Source organism: Rhinolophus ferrumequinum, chromosome 10 (genome assembly GCF_004115265.2).
Source record: "Rhinolophus ferrumequinum isolate MPI-CBG mRhiFer1 chromosome 10, mRhiFer1_v1.p, whole genome shotgun sequence".
Lineage (NCBI taxonomy): Eukaryota > Metazoa > Chordata > Mammalia > Chiroptera > Rhinolophidae > Rhinolophus > Rhinolophus ferrumequinum.
In genome coordinates this window covers 34,395,499-34,423,087 of record NC_046293.1, presented here as the reverse complement: position 1 = coordinate 34,423,087, position 27,589 = coordinate 34,395,499, and the positions used below count along the sequence as shown (strand labels likewise).

Below are 27,589 nucleotides of genomic sequence, written 5' to 3'. Positions count from 1 at the left end.
AGTTGAAATTAAAATATTAGACTTGAAGTCAGATAGGCAATAAGAAATACTACAATTTGATGTACTTAGTATAAATTATTTTTTAATTAATTATTAATTTAAAAGAACTGGTTAAGTCTTCCAGTTCAGGGGCAAGAACCACTGCTTTTGGTTTTCTTATGTAACAAATTCTATCATCATATCATTAAGTATTCTTTTCTTACCTTTTTAAGATGTTATTTCACTGAAGGCTAGGAATGGGCCGCTGTTTACTAACCCCCTAACTTCTGGGACTGACTAACTTTTCAAAACTCTTGACAGCAATCATCAACTTCAGAAAGGAAGTTCACTCCCATATTCCTGAGTCCTGTCAACTGACATGGTGAGAAGAGGTAGTAGCAGGATTTCTTCCTGTGATGCCTACCATTCCGGTAACATCCACAAGTGAAAATGCCTATAAAATGCAGGGTACTCATAGTCTTCGTGTATGTCTATATGAATATGTACTCTTGCATACATATACGCATACATATATACATTTTTAAACTTTAAATTAATCACTCAAGGTACAGTTTAGATACAATCTGTAAACTGCACTTAAAAGAAAGAAACTGAATTGTTATCTCATACCTATGAGCCATAATTCCTCTAATTACAGGACAGTTAACCTTCTGGATCATTGTAACTATTTCACTTTCTTAGAACCAGATACATTTTATAAAATGCATCCCATAAACAAAACATAGGGGTTGGCAAACTATGTATGCTCAGGACAAATCCAGCCAGTCCACTGATTTTGTAAATAGTTTTACTGGAACACAGCCACATATATTTACTTACACATATGTATTATCTATGGCTGTGTTTACAAGACAACAGGATAGAATAGTTACAACGGAAACTATAACATGGTATGTATGCAAAGCCTAAAATATGTGCTATCTTCTCCCCTACAGAAAAAGTTTTACCACCCCTTACCAAAATATAAATAGCTGTAACTGAGAGCTGCTAAGTACCTCATCCAGTGTACAGTTTGTATGCATCATCTAAAATCTTGTCAGGGATCATCTGAAGTATAACAGATATTATCCAAGTTAAAAATAAAGCAAACTAAAGTTGTAGACTAGCAACAATATAAGCACAGTATGGAAATCTATTAAACATTTAGATTCCCAAACCCATCTATAGAAATTCTTTTTCAGTTGGTCTTGGTTGGGACCTAGAAACCTGCATTTTTTCCAAATAACCCAGGTGATTCTGATGCAGATAGTCATAGATTAAACAGAAACACTTAATAAAGAGATAAAATGACTTGTATAATGCTGTTTCCATGTGTGATTGAGCAGGGATTTGAACCCAAGTGTGCCTGGTTCCAAAATCTATGCTCTTCCTGACCTCTCTTGTTTGTAACTAAGCTTTAATGCATCTGCTTGTAAGAGTTAACTTACAAATTTTTTTAAAATCTGTTCATAATAGTTTACAAATAGTTTTAAATCTGCTGACAAAGTTATTATGGTTGAAAAATACATGGAGGGACTTCAAGATGATCCTGTATAAATTCATGAAGTTTAACTAAAATTTGCAATTCTGAGAAATTAAGGGTCTGAAATATACTACTACACAGATACTAAGCTTGATGATGTCAAGGCCAGTTTCTTGGCTTTCATCTTATTATTTTTACATATTTATAATCTCATAGGTGGGTACAAAATGGTGAAGCCCTGAGCTCAAATCACATGACTCAGAAAGTGATTAACAAATCAAACACATTTGTGAATATTTACATGTAGAAATTACTTTAACCCCAAGACTTAACACTTGGCTTTTAGATACTATACAAGGTAACCAGTTAAGAAAGCAAAGAACTTAGTAGTACATATTTCTAATTTTAATTATTATAGTCCTTGAGATTGCAACTATAAATACAACTGCTATGCTACAGTCTGTTTTTTTGCTTATTAAATTTACTAAATTTATAGAACTTACATTTTTTAAAGTCTGAAACGTCGTATCTTCTCCTTATAATTAAAAACAAATATTTCATATAGTTATTACTTCAAAACCATTAGCTCCTAATTTGAAATGGCATAAGATAATAAACAGAACAAGCTTCTTGCCACACCTTCATGAGTTTTAGATTTTACTTGAACAAAATTCCAACCGTATTTTCTTAATGATCATGTATTATTAACTAGTCACATAAGAATAGATTTTCTTTCTTTCTTTTTTTCTTTTTAAACTTTTATCTATTTAAGTGTGTTTTTCCAGGACCCATCAGCTCCAAGTCAAGCAGTTGTTTCAATCTAGTTGTGGAGGGCACAGCTCACAGTGGCCCATGTGAGGATTGAACTGGCAACCTTGCTGTTAAGAGCACCATGCTCTAACCAACTGAGCTATCCGGCCGCCCCCAGATTTCCCTTTTTAAGTCGATGCCATGGAGTCCAAAATAACCTTCCTACTGGACACTATAAAAGCAATGGTAAGAAAAAAATAACAGAACATCTCCATAGCTAACACACAAACATAACTACAAAGACAACAAACACATGGTACATAATAGACTTCTATGAAGAAGGGCAAATTCTTAAGATATATACCAAAATAATTATATTTGTTGAACTGTGAAATTCATTCTTCTCTGTAGGGAAAAAAATTAGACGCAAAAGTATTAATTAGGTAACTCTCAGTAATATAAACAATGACAACCTTGAATTCTTAAAGCCAAACTAAAGCATAAAGATTTTATTTTAAAGTATGCAAACTTTTCACATCACTGATCAGTAGTTTAGATAGGCAACTGGTTAAATTAAAATGTAAAAATGTACTTTTTTATACCTAAGACAAAGTAATCTGATTTTTTTGGTCCCTTCTATTTTAGTTTTATAAACAAGTTTGTTCCATGACATGAGTGTGTAAAAGAAACATAAAAGTATGAAAAGTTAAAATTATATTCCAAAGGAAATAGACTCTTTGATTAACTTGCAGTTAAAAATAAAGCTGAGTGTCCACTTCAAAAGTAAGATGAAGTCCCTAACTGGAAATTCCATTATACAAAATAATGTGTTATTAGGTTTTGAACTGAACTTAATAGCTAATACATTGCTTTAATGTATAACTAATACTCTTCTCTCACAAATGGCATTGAGATTTGGTTACCAGTATACAATGTAGTACATATATACTACGATATATATAATAAATGGACAATAAAAAATTAAAGGACACTGTCAAGTACCTCACGTTTTAGGGTACACCTGAAGTTTTACAAAAATGATTCCACACAAAAACTTCAAAACATTCAAAATAAAGATGTTACCTCGTTATATTTGTAAATAATAGACTCTAATCCACATTAAAATATCAAATTTAAAAGGTACAAACATGTTTTTGAAAAATAGGTGCTTCAGTATACCACCACCCTTGACAGTGTTCTTTGGTTGGTTTTCTTCAATTTACAGCAAGTTAAAACTTAACTTTTGCATTAGAATAGTCTTGACTTACAATCTAATAAAAATTGTCATAAATAGTAATTTAATGTAATGATAACCACTTAATGAGAACTCTTTGGCTTTAGTACTTTCACAACAGCACACTTTTGATTCAAAATAATCTTCCAACTATAATGACTATCTTCAAAACTGATTTCCTATAAAATGCAATAGCTTCATAGTTTGAAACAGACTTTCTTAATTAATACTAATCCTTCAACCAAAACTATATTTTTAAATAAATTTAATGGCATTTATTGTTTAGCAACCAAACCTCAAACCACTTTATCCAATAATATAATACAGCCAAGTGTTTAAATATGAAAACAGAATTTGAATACAGAAAGATATGATCACAGAAAACATTTTAACAAAAAGTATCACTGTCTACCTCAAAAAATGTTAGAACTATCTGCCATAGCTTCCTGATTATTACTTTATAGTATATGTAAATTTCAGCAACTACCAATAACATTTCTTCCATCCGTGGTTCTCTCCTTAGCATCAAAATATCTAACAAATCAACATAATAAACAGGTAATAGAAAAACTGAAGACATATTTGTTTTTAATACTACTTCCTAACACTGCCAAAATTTCTGTATTTATAAAGCGGTTCAATGTTAATTGGTTTTTCAATAACCCCCATTACAAGCAGGTATAGTTTCAAACCAAGAATTACCATATAGGTTTTACAGTTAAATTTATAAAAGTCATTTTTCATTTAAAACTCACTTAACAGGAACAAAACTGTTTCTATTAAACCAATTCTAAGAAACATACCTTATACAAATATAAAGAGAACTTATACTCCTAATTTAGCAGTTATCATAATTTTATAACCTAAAAGAAAATCTTTAAAGACTTCATGTATGTTTTCCATCCTTGCATTTGAATTAAATTTGATACAAATATCAAAGAACCATCAAGAACAAAGAAATCATCTCTACTTACTGCTAAAGTCAAATACCTACCTTGTTTCTCATTGTAGATTATATTCTTACACAATAGGTCATTATGGCAAAGCACAACAGGTGAGCCCAGGTTGGAAAGAATCTCCTTCATCCAAGTCATCTCTTCCTGAAGAATCTGAGAGCTTGGTATATCACTTAGGAACCTTTCAGTTTTAAAAGAAGATTATATCTTGTTTATAGTAATGACATTTGTTTTCAAGTTTGTTTAAAGGATGAATATATATTTTAATAAATTCTTTCCAGTTAATTGTAGACTCCTGAATTAAAATAAGCCAATTATTCCAAAAGCTGGAATAAAGAGAAACCTTTACAAAGAACTTAAACATGAATAAAAAAAAACTTGAGCAAGAGTTAGAATGCAGGGCAGAAAAGTAAAAAATATACCACTACAAAAATGAAGGGAAAAGTAATATGTATAGCTGACAGCTAATATTTACTAAACAGTATTCTAAATGTTTTACATTTAACCTCCATATTACAGATAAAAAAAAAATCAAGACACAAAGAGTTAAATAAAATGAAGTTTAAGTGTACTATTTAAAGTTACAAAGACAGTTCAATAAAGAACTCAAGTTTGGAAGGGTGACTGCAGTCTAAATAAGCTAAATTCACATTTCAAAGTCAACAGATATTATCTACTATTGATAAATCGACTCATATGATAATCATATAATCATTAAAATATCATATGATGATCAAATAATAGAATTCTCATTATTTATTAAAGAAATTGCCTCACAGTAGTAAAGACTGGGAAGGGTGGGAGGTAGTATGGCAAGCTGTACTACTGTGTTTCCCCGGAAATAAGACCTAGCTGAACAATCAGCTTTAATGCATCTTTTAGGGCAAAAATTAATATGAGACCCAGTGTTGTTATGTTGTGCTGTGTTTCGATGTGATGTGATGCTATGTTATGTTATACAAGACCCGGTCTTATATTATAGTACAATAAGACTGGGTCTTATATTAATTTTTGCTCCAAAATACGCATTAGAGCTGATTGTCCAGCTAAATCTTCTTTTCAGGGAAACACGGTAGAGATTATGACTTTTTTACCCTACAGTCTTCTGCACTATTTATTATGCTACATTTGTATTAAGTTTGATTAAAAACATAGGGTGGTACCATGAATCCCTTCAATAGCACTGTCAGGCTTACCAAATTGCTATTACTTTACTCTTTCTCTTCTTCCCTTTACACTTTAAGCCAAATTCTCTTCATTCTTTCTCAAGTCTCTCAAATTACCCCTTACTTTTCCATTTTACAATATAATTAAGATTCTGTACACTGAATTTACTTTAATGAATATGCCAATTTTGGTGTTTGCTACCTGTATTTTTTCCACCACTGCATTCTTCTCTACACACAGCCTCCAAAAGTAATCCTTGTACGTTATGTTCTTTTCAAAATGGTTTAACTGTTCAAAAATCTATTTTAAAACTACAGAGTTGAATAGAAATAACAGGATTCAAAGGATTATGAACATGATGATTACAATCATGTACAAACAAGGAATGGAAGAAAATATTTTTTGATATTTTAATATTTTTGATGTTCTAGTTATATATTTTCTATTGGGACAGGAGGCTTTCACCATTAGTCACTATGCATCTGCAGCATTTCCAAAGTATCACCGACATCAAGAATTTAAATTAAAACTAGGAGAGTCTATGAAATGTAACCCAAAACCTACCCAAAAAAACCTTCTTTGAATCAAATACTTTTTCAAATGGCAGTTAACATTTATTTAGCACTTAAATGGCCAGGCATTGTTCTGATTACCATACACATGCACACAAACATAAAAACTCAATCCTCACAAAAACTTTAAAAGGGGTGTACTACACACACCCCTCACCCCTTTTTTACTGAAGATTTCCAATAGTCATTTTATTTTGTTTTCTGGTGTTTTTTTTTGTGTTTTTTTTTTTTTTGAAGGTTTTGTGCTACTCTTGTTATTTCCGTTTTATAGACGAGGAAACAAGTAACTTGCCCAAGGTAAAAAGCAGAACTGTTAATTGGCAGAACTGAGATTTGATCCCAGGTAATCTGGTTCCAGAGTCTTGTGCTCTGAAACCATACAATGCCATATTGTCTCTCAACTCTGTGTTATATTAAAAAGTCAAGAAAGCCTTACATTTACCATTGTCATCTACTTCATTATTTTTAAATGGTTTTCCCTAAAATCTTTCAATAAAATAGCTATTTCAAAAGAGAAATTTCTGTTTCTATGCTGTCACTTCCTAAACATCCAGCACACTGAACACACTTCTAGACATTGGCCTACTCCAGTCAATGGGGTATAATATCCCTATCAAATTCAAGGTTTAACAAACTACCTGCAAACACAAACAGATACACAGAGTGACTCAAACTAATCTTTGAAATAATCAAACTTAATGGAACAATACAACTATTTCCCCTAATGAATTATAAAACATAAAAAGAAACAAGAAAAAAATCTATAGTTCCTACATGACTGTTGTGCTTAAAACAGACTTCCTGAATACAAAAGCTGAAGTGTTTGTGTATGGTTTAGATATAAAGAACAAAATAAAATTTCCAATTTTTGTACTAGTATTCATCACACTATGTAAAAATACGTTCAAATAATTTAGATTCTAAATACAGATTTACAAATTGTTTTACATACAAAATACTGAAATATCTTAGTCAGTTTGAACCTGGGGAGTCAGTCATAAAAAATCTGAGTAAGACTCTAGCAAACGAATTTCCAACCTCATTGTACGGGACTTCATTAGTCATAGTAAACTAAGACAACACAAACTTTTTCATGCTCCAATATTACTCCACTGCCCCAATGCAGATCTCTAGACCTATGAAAAATAATTTTGAACAAATTTTTTTTTTTTAAAAAAAAGGTCTCTATGGCCAACTCATACTATGCAAAAATGTACCCCTTCACAGCCACTTTGTATTTCATTTATTTCCAAATAAATGTTCTATATTTACTTCTTGGCTCCTCACCTCTCTACCCACTCCCACACCCCCTGCTTTTGCAGAGGATTTTTTTTTTTTTTTGAGTAGGCTGGAGGAGAGAGGCTGTTATTTCTATAGTGCCGAGTCAAATGAATCAATGCTTATTTTATTTACATGCAAAGAGATAAACCAAAGCATATTTTATACACAGAAACCTCACAGCTATCCTTGAAATCCAATATAGAGATCAAAACAATGCAAAACATCATTTCAAATGTAAAAGTAATTTTACCTTTTATTAAGGTCTTCATCTGCAAATCCTGTAGGAATGAGAGAGAAATATTTTCCCATCTTTAGCCAAAGATTAGATTTGGGAATCCAGCCATTATGTGCATGGATAGCATGGATTTTAGCAAGCTGACGTGCTATTAGCCTGTTTAAAAACAAAACAGCATAAAAAGAAAATGTTAAGCATCATACAGTTCATGTCTACCCACAGGTAAACTAAAATAACTAGCGTACATCTTTTTATAACATGATTTCGTTTTTACCATATATATGTAACATTCAAAATAATTTGGCAAGTCAACTCTCACAAGGAGAGTCAAACAAATGCTTGAAGTACCAGAATGAAGAAACGTACAATTAATTCATCAATTCAATATTGAGTCCCAAAGCGGTTGAGTGTCTGGAAGTAGGTGGCCTATCCTGGTTACACAAACAATGTTTGGGACCAGCAGAACAATACACAATTACAAATGATTTCAAAGCACATATTAAACATGAATTAGAGATACATTTAAATTGCACTGAGTCATTTTAATTTTGAGCCTTTGAAATACTGAGGTTAAAGGGCAAAAAGGGACTAAAGTAAAAAGATTATTGGGGAGGTAAATGGGTTCTATGAGTTAATTTCTAAAACTGTGTTAAAGACAAATTCTCTGAACAAACATTAGGACAAACATTAGGATTTTATGATGTCAGAATCAATCTTCTTGATGCAACCACAAAACAATTTGAAGCTATGTATACCTGTGTCCATGCTATCTTTATATCTACAGAACATGGTACAGCAAATGAACATACCAAACAGAAATAAGAAATAAGTTACCAAACAACCTATAGACTAATAGATGGGAAAATGACTTAATAGTAATCCATAAATTAATTAACTTAAAACTTACATTTTCAAGATGCTAACAATCTAATGTAATGCTCATCAAAGAACAGTTCTAGGACCTCCAGCAACAGCACCATCTAGGAACGCCCGAGGTCCCACCTCAGATCTACTCAACCACAATCTCTGGGGGTCGGCCCTAGGCAAACTGTATTTTAAACAAGACCTCCAGGTGATCCTAATCCACTGTAAAGAAGAGTGCTAACATAATGCTCTGCAGCTCTGCTATGCACTGAAATCAAATTTGGAAGCTTAAAAAGAAAACAACAAAAAATTCAGAGGCCTGGGTACTAATCCCCCAAAACCTGTGATTTAATTGGTCTGGGGTGCAGCCAGGGCATCAAGATATTTACAGGCTTCCCAGATAATTTTAATATACAAAAACTTTTGAGAACCACTCAACTAAAGCACACAGGAAATCAAACATTGTAGTATTCCTTCACCAACCTGAGATTAAAGAACTTTTTATTTTTATACTATAGTGAATATTCTTATCTACCTAGTTTCAGGTAACGAAAGAGTCCTGATTTTCCTTTGGTGAAACTTTCATCCCCCTCATTTTTAGTTCATGTGGTTCATACAGAGTTTACCTCAATCCTAACTCCCCATCCCGTCTGCACACTAACTTCAGGAGTGAAGATATGATACAGACTTGCCCAGAACATTCCATCCTTCAGGCCACAATAATTGGTTCAGGGCATATTACACAAGCTAGGCCAAAAGGATTTGATCCCAGAACTTTTCTTGAAGTTACTACTGACTTTGGTTGAAGCTATTAGAAAAAGAGGACACCCCCACAAACAATTCCACCCCGGCCCCAACCAGGGGTGGAAATACTGATCAGATGAACCTGCAATTGCTTATTATTTAACTGCCACTCTTGTCGCAGTTATATGTACCAATAAATTTGTTCTTCTTTAAGTCAGTTTGAAATTTCAAATTATCATCCTCAATCAAGACTCCTAATGCATAACCAAAATTATCAAAATCTGTATAACCGTTTTAGGTATGTGTGCTTTGGTTCATACCTCTCAAATTAGCAAATAAACATTTCTTTATATAAATTAAATAACTGCTACTTGACTGACCTTCCCCAAGACCACATACTCATGTCTAACAAGAAGAAATATATTTTTATGCCAATCTCTCATATACACGTAGGCCCAAATGAATATGATACTTTCAGAAGCAGGAAACTGCCGAAAAAAGCCAGGTGATAACAAAGCCAAAACAAAGGAGGGTACAAATACACACACATGCGTACATACAAGGTCTGACAATTAAGTTTGCGAACTCATCCTAAAAAAATGCTACATACCTCATTGCTGAATATCACTACAGTCACCTTCGAAGTACTCCCCTTGGGAAACTACACAATGACGCTAGAGCCTAGTCCACCCTTCAAAGCAATTTTGGAACTTTTTCTGGAATGGCCATCAGAGCTGTCGTCGTATTACCCTTGATGTCCTGAATGTCATCCAAATGTCTTCCTTTCAACAAAGAAAGAAGTCATTGGGGGCCAGATCAGGTGAGTAGGGACGGTGTTCCAATACAGTTATTTGTTTACTGGCTAAAAACTCCCCCACAGACAGTGCCGTGTGAGCTGGTGCACTGTCGTGATGCAAGAGCCATGAATTGTTGGCGAAAAGTCCAGGTCATCTAACTTTTTCACGCAGCCTTTCAGCACTTCCAAATAGTAAACTTGGTTAATTGTTTGTCCAGTTGGTACAAATTCATAATGAATAATCCCTGATATCAAAAAAGGTTAGTAACATTGTCACAACAAGTTCGCAAACTTAATTGTCAGATCTTGTATACATGTACTATACGTGTACGAGAGAAACATGTATTTTAAGCTAGTAAGAACAAGTTTAAAACTTTAAGGAAAGAGTTGGGACAAGAGGCTTGAAGGTATGATCCATGTTACATAAAACAAAAGGGGCAATCTATGTCAACAGAACATTATATTCTAGAAATGTTTACTGAGACTGGATTCAGGAGATGGTTCACATATTAGAACAGGTATTTAACACCAACAAATTTAATTTGCTTTGATTTGAAAAAATAATGTCATTTTTTATAGTTTTACCCCAGTCTGTATGAAATTATGATTTACAAAATATAAAATGTAGTCTCAGAAGTTGTCTGATTAGAAGTTATTCAGCTGGGAATGACTGGAATGACAATTCTATGGTAAATATTTCAAAAATGATTTATATGACCACAACTCCAAGGATCTTTTATAGACTAATGGAATCTGTTACACACAATTAGCTGCTAAGAGAGAAAGCACATAGGAGTTTTGAGACCCTTGACTTTTATGGCAGAAAGGTGGATAATTGAGCCAGAATTTGAACTGATTATATGATGCAGTAACACTGCACAGAATTAGTTGAGTTTTTATTCTGACTTTGCCATTGTATTTTCAGTCTTAACTTAAGCAAATTATTTAATTTCTCTGAGTCTCACCTTCCTTACAAGGAAAACAAAACTACTGGCCTATAATATAATCTTTAAGTTCTCCTTCAAACCTAAAATTACCATATTTTGCCATGTATAATGAATGCACACTTTTTTGCCCAAATTTGTGAGAGAAAAATAAGGATGTACATTATACATCCATAGTACTAATTCCGTATCTATGTAAATGTTTTTAATTTTATTTATGCTTATGAGTTAAAAGTGTAAGTCTAGAAATCAATAACGATATCCATATGCAAAATATCCTGGAATATGATAATCCTGGAATTGTTGAACTTATAACGAACTTCCAACTACGAAGAGTTCTTGGCCTTCTATGATGCGTAAATATCATAAATTTGTTACCGATACATAAAATTTCTTGTACCATAATACGTTAAAAAATAAATGCTAAAATTCCTTTATAATACAAAAAACAAGTACCTACATGTAAACAAAAATTTGAATTAAATAATTAAAACAAAAGATTTTTTTCCCTGAAAGTTTGGGCCAAAAATGTGGGTGCACATTATACACAGAAACACATTCTACACGGCAAAACACAGTTATTCAAGGGCCTGAATACCAGAAAAATATTACACGAAAATTTAATTGATCTAAAGATTTAAGTTCAGTAATGACAATATGAACTACACATTCACATACAAAGATCCTTTAGACTAACTTCCCATTTCACACAAATTTATTACTAGTTATAACAGAAATATTAAATGAACATAAAACTATGGAGTAAACAGAAGCAAAATTTTCCAAATGATAGTGATTTTTATCAAAAATTTATCAAATACAATTTTCTCACTTGAACAAATATTACAGACGAAAATGAGAATTACTTTTATATGAAATTTTAAAAACATTTCTGTGTAAGGTAATATATATCTACTAGTTTGGAAAACAAACTAAAATATTAATGCTCATACTATAGTATAAAATATTAGCAAAAAATCTGTATCAAAACTTAAGAGCTAATTACTAAATCTTCAAAGTGAATTATAGATATATATCTGCCCTATCTATAAGTGTATTATTAAAATAAGATTATATAAGGGGCAAAATTAATATTAAATGATAGCTAGCATGTTTCTATAATAAGTAAAAATAAATTTCAGAGCGTTCCAATGTTCTTCAACATTTTCCTACAAAATGCAAACTAGAATAGCAGCAAATAATAATAGTTGAGATTGCTTTATCAATACTATTTAAATACTACCACTAAATTATCCTACAAGCGGCAAAGACCATGCCTTATTCTTTTACCTGTTCTAACAACTCAGCACTTAGAAAAGGTACTTAACAGTTATTTGTTGAATTAGTCATTCTCTTGGCAACAGACTCAGAGCATATCTAGAAATGTACCATAAAACCAAGGGATTCTCCCATTATTAGGTTTTTTGTCAGGTGGATTAAAATCTTCCTTGAATTTTTAAAAATCTCGAACAATAAGAACTGTAACAAAATCAATGCCTTGTTATACAAAAACAAAGTGACTATCCACTTGAAACAGTGCCTGTTCTTTTGTAAAAAAGACATATCTTGCATAACGCTCTTCTCAAAATACAGAATTCAAGTCAACTTCTACAGGTCTAAGAACTACCTGGTCTATCTTTTCTGTAGGAAAATAAACAAGAAAAGAAAGAAAATCTATTTCTAATACAAATATCCTCATGGAAATGACAAGTATAGTTTAATTACAATCATAGCACCTACGTCCTTAAAACTTAGAGGCTTTGCTAAGAAAATTAAATTAAGTTCTAATTACAAGTTGCATACTCATCGAAAACTTTTAATAAATTGGGATTGAACAAAATAAGCCATTTGTAAAGAATGGCTTTTTTAAGAAAATTAAGTTTTTACTAATAAATGAATTCAACAAAGTTGCAGAACACAAAAGCAACACATAAAAATCAGTTGCTGCTCTATGTTAACAGTGAACAATCCTAAAAGTAAATTAACAGAACAATTCCATTTACAATAGCATCAAAAAGAATAAAATACTTACAAATGAACTTAACTAAGGAGGTGAAAGACTTGTACACTGAAAACTATAAATGTTGCTGAAAAAATTTAAATCACACAAATAAATGGAAAGACATCACATTTTCACGGGCTGAAGACTTAAAATGTAAGTACTACACTAAGTTGTCTATGGATTCAATGCACTTTCCATAAAAATCCCAATAGCACTTTTTGCATAGATAGGAAAATCCATCCTAAAATTCCAATAGACTCTTGAACCCTGGATAGCTAAAACAACCTTGAAAAATTATAATAAAGTTAGAGGACTCTCACTTCCTCATTTCAAAAGTTATTACAAAGCTACAGTTATCAAAACAGTGTGGCACAGTAGGTCCTCAAATAACGTCGTTTCATTCAACATTGATGAAAAAAACAAAAATCAACTCCTGGCCAGCACTGTCTGTGTAGTTTGCATGTTCTCCCCAGGTCTGTGTAGGTTTTCTCCAAGTACTCTGATTTTCCTCTTGTGCACATTAGGTGAACTGGCATGTCTAAACTGCCCCAGTCTGAGTGTGGGTGTGTGAGAGTGTGTACCCTGTAATGGAAGGGTGTTCTGTCCAGGGTGGGTTCACGCGTTGTGCCCAGTTGCCTAGATATGCTCCAGCTGCTCATGACCCTGAACTGGAATAAACAGGTTAGAAAACAATTCTCTTGTTTTTATTAATCTTTCTTAAATGTATGTGTAGTTGACATGTACTTCACTGCTTAATATTAGAAGTGTTTTGGGTCTTCATTTAGAAGGATGGTGATGTTTTTGTAACCAGAAATATGCCCTGAGAACTTAACTCTTGTTTACTGTCGACCCTTGAACAACTCAGAGACTATGGGTACCGACCCCTCCCTGTGCAGTTGAAAATCCGTGTATAACTTTTGACTCCCCAGAATCTTAACTACTAATAGCCTACTGTTGACTGGAAGATAACACAGTTGATCAACATATATTTTGTATATTACATGTATTGTATGCTGTATTCTTACAATAAAGGTAAAGAAAGTATTAAGAAAATCATAAGGAAAATACATTTATAGTACTGTACCGGATTTACTGATACCATAAATTTGTGTTGTCCGTTTATGAGATCTGTCAGTACCTAAACATCAATATTCTTATATTATACAAAACACTGTAGATGTTACACATATTACTAACAGTAAACAACAAAAATGAAAAGATAATGTGAAAAAGAAGTCCATATTTATTTACAGATATAGTGATTCATGGATGGATAACAAAGAAGCAGCAGTATGACTCTTTATGGTAGCCTAATCAATACAACTGCTTCATAGTATTAAGAAAATCTCCAAAAATTTTTCCAATATATTTATTGAAAAAAATCCATGTATAAGTGGACTCTCACAGTTCAAACCTGTGTTGGTCAAGGGTCAACTGTGTATCAATTAGCCTATGGTAAAACTGGTGTTGTTATACATTGTTTGGGTTAAGGATGCAGTTTCCAAGCACCTATTGACAATGTTAAGTGAGGACTTACTATACTGGCATAAAGACAGAAGTACAGACTAATGATTAGAATACAGAGACCAGAAATAAATTCTCAAATTTATACTCAAATGATTTTCAATAAGGATCCCAAGATCAGTCCATAAGCAGAGGACAGTCTTTTCAACAGCTGGTGCTGGGAAAACTGGGTAAGCACATGTAAAAGAAAAAAGTTGAACCCTCACCTTACACCATATACAAAAATTAACTCAAAACGGATCAAAAATCCAAATGTAAAACTCTTACAAGAAAAAAATAGGTATGGTATTGGATTTGGCAATGATTTCTTAGATATGCCATCAAAGCAAACAACAAAATTAAAAGTATATAAACTAGACTACATCAAAATTTAAAACTGTGCATTAAATGACAAAATTGACAGAGTGAAAAGCAATCCATAGAATAAGAGAAAAGATTTGCAAATATAAGACAAGAGGTTAATATCCAGAATACTTCATATACAAGAATACTTGTATATAAAGTACTCCTACAACTCAATGAAAAAAAACAATACAACTAGAAAATAGGTAAAGGACTTGAATTGACTTTCCCAAGAAGATACTACAAATGGCCAACAAGCCTAAGGAAAAAATAGTAAATATGAGTAGTCATTAGGGAATCAAAATCAAAACCACAATGAGATGCCACTTCACAGCCATTAGAATGGCTACTATCAGAGAGAAAAAAAAATACCCAAACAGTACGCGTTGGCAAGGATGTGGAGAAACGAATTGTGCGCTGTTTGTAGGAATGTAAAATGGTGTGGCCACTATGGAAAACAGTATGGCAGTTCCTCAAAAAATCAAAAGTAGAATTAACATATGATACAGCAATTCCACTTCTCGTTATATTCACAACAGAAATGAAAGCAGCATCTCAAAAATGTCTGCCCACCTGTGTTCATGTTTTCCTAACAGTATTATTCACAACAGCCCAAAAATGGAAGCAACCCAAATGTCCACCCGTGGATGAATGGATAAACAAAATATGGTACATACATAAAATGGAATATTAGTCAGCCTTAAAAAGGGAAGAAATGCTAACACATGCTACAGCAAGAGATGAGCCTTAAAGACATCATGCTAAGTGAAGTCAGTCACAAAAAGACAAAAGTATGAATCCACTTACATGAGGTACCTAAAACAGTCAAATTCATACAGACAGAAAGCAGAATGATGGCTGCCAAAGCTGGGGGTAGGGGAGAATGGGAACATGTTTACTTGTTTAATGCAAATAAAGTTTTCATTTTGCAAGATGAAAAGAATTGTGGAGACTGGTTGCACAATAATGTGAATGTACTTAACACTATATACTATATGTTTTATATACTATAACACTCTATGAACTGTATACTTAAAAAATGATTTAATAAATTGCTACATGTATTTTACAAATTGAAAAGAAAAAATTGTAATCAAATAAAATTATAAAAAATATAGTTCGTTAAAGACTTGATTAGAGCACTTCAATTGTTTTCTATGAGCGAATTTATATACAACAGGAAAACTACAAAAAATCTTTTCATCAAGGTAACTTCGTATTATTCAATAAACAATTGTTTTGTATATACAAGTAATAAAAAGGTAATAGAAACTTAAAGATTTGACTTTCACTATTATAGATCGGTCCTTCTACCTAGTGTCAATAAGGAAGGTTTTGAACTTTCTTATTGAATAAGTAACATCAAGGTAAATGCTACTTTAAAATCCCATAATCAATAAAGCCAACTGTTTAAAAATCTCAAGGCTCCAGAGAATTTCCTCAAATACCCACTAATACTCACTAATTGCCCCACTCCATTGGAACATCTTAAAAAAATTAAGATTATAACAATAACAGCAATTTTTTGAAATTGAAAAATAATCCCCAATCTTACCATTCCAATATAGTTTATTTCATTTTTACATAATCCCTTTGAGTTTTCACATTAAGTAAATTATTGCCTGATCATAATTACAGTTCAATCATCAAGCTGAGTTTTTTCCTCTTAACCCCGAATAAGCAATTTTGCCTGTTTTAGACAATATTCAAAATTATCATACCAATAGTAGCATAATACATATTAATGCTGGTGTACCTTAGTTATATCTGAATATAAGAGTTGTCATGACAAAAAAAAAATAGTATGTATATAACTTTTTTAAGTTACTATGTAACACCTTATTGATTTCCAAAAGAGAACATTACCAATTTTACTTGCAACCCACAATGTACCATTTTCACTACAATACCCTCAGCACTGAAAGTCAGTATTTTTCAGTTATACTTCATGAAAATGTGCAGTAATTTATTTAAAACTGCGTATTTCCTATTATGTCTGTTGCTGGGTAATATTTAATTAAACTTTAGGCAGGATCCCTACCAAAAGTCAAGTTTTAAAGAAATACCTGATGAGAAAATTCCTAAACACCTTTGAATTTTAAAACATTTTCTGTAGGTCTCTGCAATACTTGATTGCTACAGAAGAGTTCAAATAAAACAGATCATGATAAATTTCCGTAAGCTGAATTACTAGTTAAGCATTAAATTGGTGCAATTTGTCTTTACCTATAATCCGATTCCCTCAGACTTCTCCATGCTCTGCTTCATCCTTTAACATACCCAGTTCAAGTGTGATCTCAGTGAAACACTGCCTAATTTCCCAAGCATACCACAGGAAACTATCTACACTTTTTTTAAAAGCTTTTCTCTTCTTCCATGTGTATCATTTCACTTAGGTTTCTACCAAGATTATTGTCTGCCACAGACTGTAGGATAGCAGTTTGAATTATTTTTCCTTCTCTGGACTAGATCAAACATAAACATATATCCCAATGCCTTTTATATTTAAAGTAGATATTCTTTATTATAATCTTAATACAGACAAGTAGATATGTCTAAATGAGCCAAAACAACAGAGTACTGCTGACTTTGATCTAAGGCTCAATCAGTATTTACTGAAGCTGTGATTAATCAGTCCAAATTGTGGGCTGCATATTAGGCTAACCTAGTAACAATGGCTCAAAATGTGACATCTAACTAAACCCACATTGGCATAAGTCCTTACTAATTAATAAATCAATGATCCCATTTTACCATGAATATACAGAACTCATTTTTTAGAAAGAAAAGCTAAAAAAGCACACCATTCCAAATTTACATCCCTAACCTCAACTTGGAGCTCCAGAATCATTTATCCAATTGCTTACTTGATGTTTTTAAAAAATATTTCACTGTACATATTTGAAAACAATAAAACCATATTCCTTTTTTAAAGCATTCATAATTCAGCTATTGTATTCATTTTAATGTGCCTTTCCCTCAATTAGCTTATTTTATATATATTAACAACTTTAATCCTTACAACAATCCTAAAGGTAGGTACTATTATTTCCATCTTTTAGATGAGGAAACTGAGGCACGAAAGTACTGTGCCCAAAATTACACAGCTCACAAAGCTAAAGCAACCTGGCTTCAAAGTGTACAGGGACAGAGTTATACTGCCCAATATAGGATTTCACATAGCTTTTGATTCCATGCTTTCCACTATCACTGAAAGAGACAAAAAAAAACAAAAAAACAAAACAACTGACAGGGGTGTCCAGTTTCCATCATGTGAGTAAAGGGAGGTAAGAATTTCCTGAATATGAACTTCTATCAGAAGACAGTACCAAATGCCAGCAGTTCAAATGGAAGTTTCAATTTGGTGTATTAAAGACAGTTTAGGCATATCAATGTAAATCTACGAAAGTGTGGGTTTTACAAAGGCATTTAAGACTGCTACACCAGTAAAAATGGTATTAGCCTTAAGCAACTTCTTTCTTAAACCTTTTGGACAGTGCCTCTTAAAACTAGTATCTTACTCCCTGCTTTAGTTAGGAAGCTCATATGGCTCTTCTCTAACAACCTTATACAATATTTTTTGTATATTAATCTTACTCCAGCTTTTCGTTTGGCCTAATTTATGCAACTATTCATTTTTAATCCTATTATATAAATATTTCTAAACCACTGCGAACAAGATTGAGGAATATGAATATATATGTTACGAATATATATGTATAATAGACACATATATATGTATATATATGCCTCAAACCACAAATAAATTTTACACAAAAGAACAAACATAAACCTATTAATCAGGATCCTTCAACACATTCTAGACAGTATACTCATGTAAGGGAAGAGACTATATCTGATGGTTAAAATTAGGGTTTTAATAGATTTCTATGCCAAAATATTATTTGAAACAGTTTTAAAATAAGTAAATGATACTGGTCCATTCAATTTTTTATCAGTGTTTACTTAGCAATTCTTAAAATATGATTCAGAATCCCTGGAGACCCAAGATCCTTACAGGTCTGTGAGGTTAAAACTCTTTTCATAAGCTATTATTTACCCTTTCCACTCTCATTCTCTCATGAGTGTACAGTGTAGTTTGATAAGCTACATGAAGTGGAGTGATGATGTCTGTTGGCTTACAAGCTAACAGAATGTGCACTTGATATTTTTGTATTCAAAAATATTTGTTTTAATTTCTAACATGGTAAATATTGATAAACATAACTCACATAAACAAAAGTTCTTTGGGTCCTCAATAACCTTTAAGAATTGTAAAGAGGTCTTGAGACCAAAATGTTTGAGAACTATTGGTTTAAATTACGAATGAGCTTGCTGTTTTCAAATCAAGCTCATTTGCTAGTTTTTAAGAGTAGAAAGAGAATTATAAAAGATAGCAATTTTCGAAAAATGATCAAGCAAATGCAAGACATACTTATAAAAAAATACATTAAATAAAAAGTTTAAAGTACAAAGATGTATTAACACAATTAAAAGAATCATAATAAGCAAGAACTCTGAAAATATGAACAACTGAGTAAATAAACTTAGTAATAAGAAAGATGTGATACTGAGTCAAGCACTACTTTAAAAAAAATTAAGGGCAAGCCTTGTTCTTCTGCAGTAGACTCACCCAAAACCTCTTGTAGTCCCTTCTTTAACAGAGTCAACAATTAGAATGGTAGATAAAAATGTTTTCCTTTAGCAAAAACAAAACCCTAACTCTTTAGTTAAGTTTCTAAGTTAACCAAATAGTTGCTCAAAGAAAAAAACAGGCAATTTTAAAATATATTTCCTAGTGCACTTCATACTCTTTATTTTTCAAAAGGAAAAATCATTTAGAAAAAGAAATGTACCTGAAAATGGCAGGGTTGCAGACATGCTTTGGATCCAACGCTTCTCCCTGTATAAATTCATAGCACAGTCCATTATTGAAGGTACAGTAGAGTTGTGGCGCACAGCCATGAGCCTGTAACACTCGGAAACTCTTCACTTCCTCATCTCGATCGACTAACAACTCAGTCTTATTGCCATAAATTCGCACCAGGACTACATCTTCCATTGTATTACCCACATAACAGCCAATAAGTTTATTTGTGATTCCATCTGTGAAAAGCTGCCCAAAAAAAAAGAAAAAATGGGGAGGAAAGCAATTATATACTTTTAAGGAATTGAATATGAGATAATTTGTAATTAATACTAATTAAAATATCTACTTTTTAACATAAAATTTTGAATTTTAACATGTCTATAATTTTAATTCCAGATTTAAACAAAAAAAGGAATTCTACTGTTTACTATCTCGTCCTTAATTCCTATAACATTGTCTTTTTTGATTCAAAAGTGTTAATTATTCTATCTCTAGTATTTCCAAACAGTTTGATACCTACTGTATCTGTCTGCCTTGTACTGCAATCATTGCAAGTGTGTGTGTGTGTGTGTGTGTGTGTGTGTGTGTGAGAGAGAGAGAGAGAGAGAGAGAGAGAGAGAGAGAGAGAGAGAGAGAGAGAGAAGGCTGAAAACAGGGACATTGCCCTCTTCTTAGCTTGGTATATGACATAAAAAAAGGTTTGTAATAATGTTCACAAGTTTAAATACACAAATATCATCTACCATAATTTACAATGTAAATCTCCAACTTACAAAATCTGAATTTTAAACGTTACTTAACATAATATGCATTAAATAAGTATTCAGGTTATAGTAATTTAAACTTGAATACTAAGCTAAAAAAAGAAGTGCAAGCTTAATTAGAGGTAGACAGGTAAGTAGAGATTTCTATATTTTCTAGAAGAGACTTTCAGGACTTTTTAAGAGCATTAAGTCAAGTACTTCAAGACCTTTTTTTTTAAGATCTAAGCACAAATGGCACATTAAGAAGTAAACAGATACGAGTTCTCTAATTCTATTCAAAAATTCTATCTTCAATTTTTCTCTATACTAATTTGACAGGAAAACTAACTCTTCTATTTACCCAGTTATAATTCAGACCTTTTGGAGGCTCTAAAGTGGAATAAAGGGACAAGAGGTAAAAGTGAAAATAAGAGTTAAGGACATTTTCTTCTAAGACAACTGGAAAGAAAAGGAAAAAAAGGGCAGAGAATAATTTAAATGTATATACTATAACTAATACCTGAGAAAGAGGGCAAATGTTTCCATTTCAATAAGATTGTTGTAATGATACCTGAAAAGGCTTTAGATTTTCACATGAAATTTTGAAAAGCATTATTTACTAAAGTTAATATACATTTGACAAGTTTTTATAGAATGGATTTTTATTATATACAAGGATGGACTATTACCCTTATTCACATATGAAGTAATATAAAGAGACTTATTTTTTAATATCCATATTTTTTAGGTATGTAGAGACATAAAATATCACTCTCCTAGATTTCAAAAAGATTGTATGCAGGAAGAAATTGACAAGAAGCATATGCACTGAAACTAAATGCCAATCATTTTATTAAAACCTGTGTTGAGAATCATGTTGAAAAAAAAAGGAACATCATGTTGTTTCTTATTACAATGCCGTATCATTTCACGTTATTCTGTAACTTCTTCAGATATCATGTGGAGAGAAACTATTTCAATTACTGTAATAAAGATTAAGAAAAAGTCCAAAATGCTTCTAAATGATACTTTATACTCAAATACCAGGACTCGAATCTGTTTTCTGTATCTTCATAGCAAATAGTAGATACTTAACACTTAAACACTAGAACCCATATAGTTATCAAAATTGTGTTCTTGACCTAGTTTTTAACAAACGCATTCTCTCTTGCCTATAAAATGTGCATGCTGTATTGTGCATTTATGTGTACATACAGAAACATATATGTAAGACATATGCACTTAAAGGGCTAGGGATAGGTAATAAGATTACTGAATACAGATTACTAAACACTATTATAGATATTTATAAGTATGACAGAATCTCAACTCCAACTATATTAACCCTAACATCCTATATTGTACAACAGGCACACATGTGCAATGAAGTGATTGTCATAATAAATTCCTAGGGCAAAAATATAAATATGAATAATATAACTTCATATTTATAAAAACAGTTCATGTATAAATAAGCATAAAATGTCTGCAAAGATATTCAATAAAAATCTGAGGTAGTTTAAATCTTGTTCCTTGTTTCCAAGTAGTTTAAATTTTTTCTTTTGGCTTATGTATGTTTTCTCACTCTTTTTCTGCAAGGAAACTAGTTCACAAGTGAAAAAATAAAATTAGTGAGATGAAAAGGAGCCCAACAGCTAGGAACCAACTTGGCACACACAGCAAGGCCTTGAGATTCTGGTGAACATAAACAATTTCACAGAACACCAACGTCAGATGAGGCCTCTCTGGGGCCATAAAAGATCAAGACAAAAACAAAATCACTGTAATCATGTCTGAACGTAGACAAAATTATGAAATTTTCCTAAACCACAAAAATGACCAAATATCCTTCTATTTTGGCTAATCTGAGTGACTGCTGTTCCTTTTTCAGTCACAGCTTTGACAGGCTTCATTCCTCCAGGCCTCTAGGTAAGATTAAGATACCCACACAGGGGGCCAGCCAGGCCGGTGCTCAGGCGGTTGGAGCTCTGTGCTCCTGACTCCGAAGGCTGCCGGTTCGATTCCCACATGGACCAGTGGGCTCTCAACCACAAGGTTGCCAGTTCAACTCCTCGAATCCCACAAGGGATGGTGGGCTGCGCCCCCTGCAACTAACAATGGCAACTGGACCTGGAGCTGAGCTGCGCCCTCCACAACTAAGACTGAAAGGACAACAAATTGACTTGGGAAAAAAATAATAATAAAATAAAATGAATTGATTTAAAAAAAAAAAAGATACCCACACAGTCATAGACTTGCGCCACTTCCTTCCTAACAGCACCCAATCCAGAGGAAAGTTTGTTTCCTTGAACCCTTTCCCAAATCACCAAACTCAAATCCTATATAACTTCTTTCTAACAGCCAGTTACTGAGATCACCACCATTTCCCATGGTATAAATTCTCCCTATTACAGTAACAGTCCAAAGCTGTTCGGCTATAGGTGTGTTCTTGATGGTCTCTCATGGAAAACACTGACTTTAAAGATGTATAGATAATGCTCTTTGCTCTTGGCTAGTTCCCACCTCATATATAAACTTGCAAGTGATTCAATAAGCTGGACCTTTCCAAATATACAATTAAAATACACTATACCATATACTAAGTATACTGCACTACATGTATACTAGAAATGTAAATTATCCATCAATGGATGGGGTACCAAACTAGTACAAATTTCATGAAGCTCCTTTTCACAGGGTTTATCCTGCATTGTTGGTCAAGTACTTAGGATAGTACTATTTCAGAGAATGAGCTGCAAAGCAAGACTGTTTGAGCTTGAATTCTAGCTGAGTTTTCTACAAGTTGAGTAATCTTAGGCAAGTCACTTAACCTCTCTGTGCTTCATTTTCCTCATGTGTAACATCAGCATGTTAGAATCTACTTTATAGCATTGTTATGTGGATCAATGAGTTAATATACATAAAAGCACTTAGAAGAGTGCCTGGCACCCACTAAGCTCTTAACAAGTATGTGGATAACTACATACAGAGGGTGCCAAAAAAATGTATACACAGTTATGTGTACATACAGAAATATACATGCAAGACATATGCACTTAAAGGACTAGAAATAGGTAATAAGATTACTGAATACAGATTACTGAATACTATTATAGATATTTGTAAGTATGACAGAATTTCAACTCCAATACTAACCCTAACATTCTCTACTGTACAACAGGCACACACGTGCAATGAAGTGATAGTCATAATAAATTCCCAGGGTAAAAATATAAATATGTGAATAATATAACTTATTTATTCACGCTGATGGTAAAATTATGCTGATGGTAACCACTTGAACCCTCCCTCTTCATCCCCCACATAAAGTTTTCTTCCTAGGTAATTCTTCTGTTTCTCCATCCCTATTTCCAACACTCAAATCTTGTCAATCTCTTATCTGCAGGATTTCAATAGCCTCACTGGTCTCTCTTAGGCTAGTTTAACCACCTTCCTGCCTTCTAAAAATATTCTCTTTCTTGACTGCCACCTGAATAAGATATCTAAACAACATTTAAGAATATGATGATTGGCAATCTTCAAATGGTCCCACACTGCTCAGAAAATAAAGTTCAAGACCCTTAGGGTATGCAAGTTCCTTGATATCTCTTCAAGTTATCTAGTAATCTAGTTAACAAACTCACCCTTCTACTCCTTCACCTCACTAACTTCCAACTTCCTTTAAAATTCCAATACAGGGGTTACCTCTTCTAGAAGACAGTCCCTAAACTCAAGTAAGGCATAAATACTTCTCAGTGTTTGCTAGTACCCTACACATAGCATTTACTAAAATGCACTGTAATTGCTTAATTTGTCACTCCATATTATACTGTCAATTCTTCTGAGCCTTGGAACACATTGAAAGAAAGAAAAAAAAGTAAAGGCAATGAAATAGGAATGCAAAACAGATGGGTCGAACAGAAGGTAATAGTTAAGATGGTAGAAAGAAAATCTGAACTACCTAAGTAGTTACATTAAATGTAAAAGAACTAAATAATCCGATTAAAAGGCTAAGTATGAAAAAAAAAAAAAACTATATATGCGGCTTTCACAAGAGACATGCAAAACAAAGCTGATGTAGTTACATCATATCAAACAAAATAGAGCTTAAGGATATAGTCCTGAAGATAAATAGGGACATTTTATAATGATAAAAGGATTGATCCAACAAGAAATAACTGTTTTAAATGTGTATGCATCCAATAACACAACTTCAAAATATATATAGCAAAAACTGACATACTAAATACATTCCACAGTAACTGTTCAAAACTTGAGCACATCTTTAAAGAGCTGATTTTTTTAAAACAGGAAAAAAATCAATACGTGTACAAAAGATCTGAACACAATTTAAAATCCTACATAAATGACATACAACACTATACCCAAGAACCGAATATGCATCCTTTTCAAGTCTACATGAAATATTATCAAAATTAACTGTAGGCTCGTTTATAAAGCAAGCCTCAATACCAAATGATTAAAATCATTCAGATATTTTCTCAAACTACAATGGATGTGAGCTAGACATCAGTAACACACCACACATACACATATCAAATAAAAATGGTTAAGATGGTAAATTTTGTATTTGCTTTTTGCCACAATAAAGAAAAAAATTCTCCCACTTATTTGAAATGAAGCAATGAACGTGAAAATCCATGGGATAAAGAAAATAACTACAATGGTAATTAGAAAACATTCTGAACTGAATGATAAAAAAGACATATCAAAATCTGTGGGTGCTTGTAGAAACATGTAAGTACAAATATTAAAAATTTAAAAAGCAGGTGAGACATCCCAGATGGTGGAGTAGATAAATACTGTGCCTCGCCTACTTCTGTGAACACATTATAATCACAACTAAATTATACAACTATCAACCTGGAGAACCATCTGAAGTCTAGCTGAACAGAAGTTTTATAACTAAGGATATAAAGAAGTCATATTGAGATAAGTAGGAGGGGCAGAGATGCAGAAGGGCAAGCCCCAAACATCCATGTGATAGATGACAATCAGGAGGGATATCCTGGCAGCAAAGGTCCCCCTAGACAAACGAGGGACCTCAGCCTCGCAATGGATTCTCCAGCCCAGAGTACTGGTGCCAGGAAGAGGAGACCCAACAACATCGGGCTATGAAAAACAGTGGGAATTCCATCCAACCAAGTGGGACGGAAGGCTGGGGGGAACCCAGACGTCATCTTAAAGGACACACGCACAGCCTCACTTGCTCAGAGATACTCACCTTGGGATCTGGTGGAGGCACAGTGACTCAAAGGGGTCAGAGACATACCGGGAGAGACTGAGTGGTTTCGGGGACAGGACTGGAGGGACAGTAGCCATTTTCACTGTGTAGAGGGTTGTCCTCCAGCGCAGCCGACAGGCGCCATCTTTCCTGTGTTGAGCCCTCCCCCCCACACATGGCCAAATCTGAATCTGAAGTTGTCTGGCTGGTTCCATTGCTCCACTCTGCTAACTCCTGGGGGCCCCACCCTACGCAACTCCCCCAGCTAGGAAGTATTTTCTCAGGGAACAGCCAGCCTCGCCACATTGCACTTTCTTGGAAAACTACTGGGTCCACGTGACTCCATGTGCTGAGACTTTTGCTGGGTAGTTCCAGGCCCAAGATTGGCACCAAGCCACAATCTACTTAACCTGGTAAACACAACTCTTCCACTCTAGTGATTTCCTGAGACCCTGCCTCACCCAACTTGCATACTGCATGAGGCTTTATTAGGGATGTGTGACGTGGAGCATTTCCGTTGTGATCAAAAAATAGGGTGAGTGCTGCTGCTGAGTGCCATCCAATGGAAAGGCAGGGATCTTCAATACAGCAAGTGGCACGTCGAACCTTAGTAACTGTGTGACAAGTTTCAACTTGTTTGGTGCAGTCGGGTGTGAGCTACAGTTGAGAGAAGGTGTGTGTTAAAGTGTGCCATAAATCATGGATCACAAACAACACATTAACATGAAATTTTGTTTCAAACTGCAAAAAAGTGCTAAAGAAACACACGAAATGGTAAAATTAGTTTATGGTGATGCTGCAGTGACCCTGAAGATGGTTTACAAGTGGTACGAGGGATTTTGTTGATTACGAATTGATTGAAGATGAGATCAGGATGTCCTTCAACATCAAAAACAGCCTGAGAAATGAGCAATTCATCCCCCATCATGAGAATATTGTGTCACACATCGCTTCTGTACAGCAATTTCTGTCTAATAAAAACATTACGATGTGTCCTCATCCACCTTATTCACCAGATCTGGCACTGTGCGACTTCTGGCTCTTCCCCAAAGTCAAAATGACCATGAAAGATAAGCGTTTTGAATCGATTCAGGACATCAAGGCAGCCATGACAGCACAACTAAAGACACTCACAAAAGAGGACTTTCACAACTGATTCAGAAAGTGGCAAGAACAATGGCATAAGTGTGTTTGAAGAAAAGGGGAGTATTCTGAGGGGAATTAATGGCAATGTGTCTCTCACTGTAATAATTTTCTTATTTATTTAAACATTTACTGCATTGTTTCATCACACCTCGTATAACAATCAATTGAATATCTGCATACTAACAAACCATTTTTAAATGATACCCTTTACATTAATATCAAAAAGCATCCAATACCTAGAGGGAAAAAAATCAAATGAAACGAAAAGTCTCCACATTGAAAAATTCAAGTTTGAGAGAAATTAAAGATTTAAATAAATAGGACATACCATGTTTATAGATTGCAAGACTCAATACTGTTAATTTACTTCTCGAAGATCTATAAATTCCACAAAATATCAATCAAAATCCCATCTGTTTATTCTGTATAAATTAAAAAGCTGAGTCTATAATTTATATGGCAATTTAAAAAGTCAAGAATAGTCAAGACAATCTTAAAGAAGAACAAAGCTAGAGTTCTACACCAAGGATTATAGTAACTATACCAGGCAATAAGACCTATAGCAAATTTGACAGTAATCAAGACAATGTGGTAATGGTGCAACAGACAAAGCAGACCAAGGGAACAGAACAGAATTCGCAATCAAATCCACATACTATGAAACTGATTTATCACTAAGGTGACACTATAATGGAGAAAAGATGGTCTTTTC

General features: G+C 33.3%; 1 protein-coding gene across 1 annotated transcript in view; it reads right to left on the bottom strand.

Moving 5' to 3' along the window:
* Positions 1–27,589, bottom strand: part of ETNK1 (ethanolamine kinase 1) — a 55,809-nt gene that overhangs the window by 16,608 nt on the left and 11,612 nt on the right. Inside the window, exons 2-4 of the mRNA XM_033116651.1 lie at positions 19,730–19,989; positions 7,673–7,813; positions 4,441–4,583 (exon numbers count right to left, since the gene is read on the bottom strand). Of these exons, the coding sequence (XP_032972542.1) occupies positions 4,441–4,583; positions 7,673–7,813; positions 19,730–19,989 (544 nt within the window). The remainder of the gene's footprint in view (positions 1–4,440; positions 4,584–7,672; positions 7,814–19,729; positions 19,990–27,589) is intronic.